Source organism: Numida meleagris, chromosome 4 (assembly GCF_002078875.1).
Source record: "Numida meleagris isolate 19003 breed g44 Domestic line chromosome 4, NumMel1.0, whole genome shotgun sequence".
Lineage (NCBI taxonomy): Eukaryota > Metazoa > Chordata > Aves > Galliformes > Numididae > Numida > Numida meleagris.
Window position 1 is genome coordinate 4,837,627 of NC_034412.1, and position 3,593 is coordinate 4,841,219.

The 3,593-nt window shown below is 50.5% G+C and overlaps 1 protein-coding gene across 2 annotated transcripts; it reads right to left on the minus strand.

Annotated features, from left to right (window-relative positions):
- GHSR (growth hormone secretagogue receptor) lies at positions 1-3,587 on the minus strand. 2 transcript variants are annotated; one of them, XM_021397064.1, is made up of 2 exons: positions 2,755-3,587; positions 1-403 (listed from the first exon to the last, which is right to left on the minus strand). In XM_021397064.1, the coding sequence occupies exons 1-2, from the start codon at positions 3,491-3,493 to the stop codon at positions 147-149; spliced, it is 996 nt and encodes a 331-aa protein (XP_021252739.1). In that variant the 5' UTR covers positions 3,494-3,587; the 3' UTR covers positions 1-146. The 2 variants fall into 2 exon arrangements, with proteins under 2 accessions (XP_021252739.1, XP_021252738.1); XM_021397063.1 differs by having other exon boundaries at positions 1-451.

Sequence of the window (3,593 nt, forward strand, 5' to 3'; positions counted from 1 at the left end):
TTCACTGCCTTGTGTGACATCTCCCAGCAAACCCAGGTGACGACACAAGTCCAGCTTTCCTTGTCGATTTGTCTCTTGCCCCACGTCCCCTTCGTGCTGGCTCTCCGGTAACACCGGGGTGTGATGCTCTGGCACTGGACCCCGTGTCATGTGGTGACAGTGGGTTCTGTCCACACACGTGAGCTGTCCTGCTTGGTGCTGGAGAGTCTTTTCTTTGGCAGGGCTTTGAGGCCGAAGAGCCGGCACGCGGCGACGCGGTACTTCTTGGACATGATGTTGTAGAGGATGGGGTTGATGGCTGCGCTCAGGTAGAAGAGGACAAAGGACACCAAGTTGCAGTACTGGCTGATCACTGCTATCTCCACGGATCCAGCTTCAAAGGATTTGGAAAATAAATATCGTCCTACGTGAAAAGGCAACCAGCAGAGTATGAAAGCAAATACCACCACAACTAAAATAAAAACAGCAGAAGAAAGCGTGTTAACTGTAAGTAGGAAAAGAAAGAAAAGGCTGATTTAAATGAAATAGCATTCTCTCTTTTCAACCAATTAATCTCAGAGTGGGAAAAGGCACCCCGTAACTTTTCAGGTTTCTCTCAAGTACATTTTCTGGCAGGATAAATTAGCAACACTTAAAACGATTCTACCTAAGCAGCCTGCCTGTATACTGCACAGCTACTGTGCTGTAGCACACCCCTGAGCTATCAAATCATCTTTTCCAGAAAAGAACAGAGTTAGAGAGTCAGAACAGTGACAAAAATTATAACATAATCTACCATCTGCACCTACAAAAGCGAATTATGTGTAACACGATAGACTCGGTGCTGTGGTTTATAGTAAAGTATTTAATCACTGGGAAGCAAAGTGGTTTTAGACAAAGGCCCAAAGATAAAAAAAAACAAAACAAAAAAAACACCACCTGGACCTGTAGGGCACAGCCAACAAGGTAATGCCATGTCCTGCCAGTCTGCCTGTGCATTGGAACATGATTACTCCAAGGAAAGGAAAGCTGCATGCAACTGATGGTGTACTCTACAGCACAGAGCTGAAATTCAGAGCATCTGTTTTCCTCTGCATCTTCTTGAGCCCAACACTTTGATATTTTTTTGCTCAGTTTCTCCACCTGGGAAATTCAGATAAAGTTTCTATAGCTCACGAGCATGCTGTGGAGTTTAATCCACGTGTTGAATACTACCATTGTGGTCATTTTACACAGAATATTGAGCATAGCCAATATTTTTCCAGGTAAGCGTGCATATCCCTCCTAGCTGAGGTTTTGAGGATGCAGTTTGATCCTCACTCATGCAGAATCACATTGCTTTCAAGAAGAAGGGGTTATGATAGCTCCTTTCAAAGTCAGGCTATACGTTCGGGTATTACAGCCCTAGAGGCATATAACCTTTCTACAGTTTAAAAGAAGTGTTGGTGCTAATCCCATCTAGACGATGTTCCGTGACTTGCTGAAGTCTTAGAAAGCACCTTCTAAATTTCAGGCAGAAAACTCACAGCGTTGAGAGCAGATTGCATTGTGCATCTGCTGCTGTTGAGCTCTTGCTAACTTCTTTTCTTTCTGCCCAGCATCGGACTGTTTTCATCCGGAGAATGCTGGCTCTGCCAGAGGACAGGCTTGCCCCTGCCTTGCTGTTCTCAGCCCTTACAGAAGAAGAAAAGGTGTCTGACATACTGTGGTGCTGGCGGCAATGCTTCAGGGCAGAAATAAGCACTTATTGTTTTGAAATTCCTTACGGTGAAATATGCAGATAGATAAACATGGCAAGTAGTACATGCTGGCAATTTACTTACTGTAAATAGAGATCCATAATCCTGAAGCTCTAGAAGCTGCCACCTCTCCATCTAGCTCATTAGCCCTTCACCTCTGCCTTGCTGTGACACCCGCGTGAAGCATCCCATCCCAATGCTGGGATCTGCCGGAGCGAAGGCACGCAGCAGTGCTCAGCCACCAGGCGCAGAGCTGCGCAGCAACTTTGGGTTCTGTGCTGCCAACTCCCAGCACATGCTCGTCAGGAGCTGGCAGCATCCCTGTGCTAAAACGTGTGCTTCTGTGTGCTGGCAGTATCTGTTGTTTAAACCACCCGGCGGTGTCAATATACACAGTCGGGACTGACAGCGTCTGTCAGTTACCCTGAAGTCAGTGGGGATTCAGGGCATTACAGACCTCAAAGGAGACAAATGGTCACTGTTCAGCAAAGGGTGATGCTTTTCTAACACAGAAATAAGATCACTTTCCATGGTCTTAAACAGCCGTGCTGCTAAAACTACCCCAGTGTGCTAAAAATGCCTTTTCATTTGAACATCGGTGCACATCGCACCCTGCTTGCTTAGTCTGCAGCTAACTTTGTGGGTTTAGAAGAGGTTAGTTTGAAAATCAAATAAACTACCCTCTGTAAACAACGTTGGTATCCACGAGCAAAGAGCAAAGATGTTCTAAAAATCTCCAGGGCAAGAGCTAATGGTAACTGTGGTATTCGTCTTTGTCAGAGGTTGTTATTAAAATCTCCTTAACTGTTTTAGAGTCCCCAGCACCAAGCGGTTAGAAATAAATCTAAGGAAAGGGGAGAGAGCTGTTCTGCAAATACCTTAAAGTGGAACCCTTTGTAGGAAAGGTTTTGAATCGATGCTTTCCTTTAGAAGCAATGACAGCGACCTGGCAGTGCTCACCCCCCCCCCCCCCCCCCCCCCCATCTTGCACACACAAGCACACACGCTTGCAAACGCAGAGCCCGGGGAGCCGTACCTAGCATCTTCACAGTCTGCTTGTTGTTCTTGTCCCTGATGACCGTGCTCGGACCAATGTTCTTCCTCTTCCTCCTCCAGAGCTTCCTCCCGATGAGGCTGTACAGCACCGTGAGGCAGAACACGGGCAGGAAAAAGAAGATGCTGGAGATCCACACCATGATGGTGAGCAGCCCCGAGCGGATGGCGTACTCCGTGGCGCGGCACTCGTTGGTGCTCAGCGGGTTGGTGCCGTTCTCGTGCTCGACGCCCACCAGGACGAAGATGGGGCCGGCGCTAACGAAGGAGACGGCCCAGAGGATGAGGATGACCAGCTTGACCTTCCTCTTGGTGATGATCACCTTCGCTCGCAGGGGGAAGCAGATGGCGACGTACCGCTCCACGCTGAGCGCGGTGATGTTGAGGATGGTGGAGTAGGTGCAGCTCTCGCTGATGAACTGGAAGAGCTTGCAGAGGAGGTCCCCGAAGTTCCAGGGCCGGTACTGCCAGAGGCGGAAGAGGTCCAGGGGCATGCAGAGGAAGATGAGCAGGTCGGAGAAGGCCATGCTGGACAGGTAGAAGTTGGTGGTGGTCCTCATGTCCCGGAACCGCGACACCACCAGCATGGTCATCAGGTTGCCGACGACCCCGACGACGAAGAGGAGGACGCAGGCGACGGTGATGCCGGTGAGCACCGGCGCGGGGAAGAGGTGCAGCGGGGACTCGCCGCCCGTCCTGTTCTCCGCGCTCTCCTCCCGCATCGTGCCGCCGCGGGCTGCGCATCCCCGCGCGGATCCGCTCCGTGCCCGGACCGGGGCTGGGGCAGGTGCGGGAGGCGGGGAGGGATGCGGCCCCGCTCCG

Bases quoted from the DNA above. Each gene is read 5' to 3' on its own strand.
- GHSR (XM_021397063.1), bottom strand. From the start codon at position 3,493: ATGCGGGAGGAGAGCGCGGAGAACAGGACGGGCGGCGAGTCCCCGCTG. The intron at 452-2,754 runs GTACGGCTCCCC...TTTTTATTTTAG, and splicing joins GCAGACTGTGAAGATGCTAG to TTGTGGTGGTATTTGCTTTC.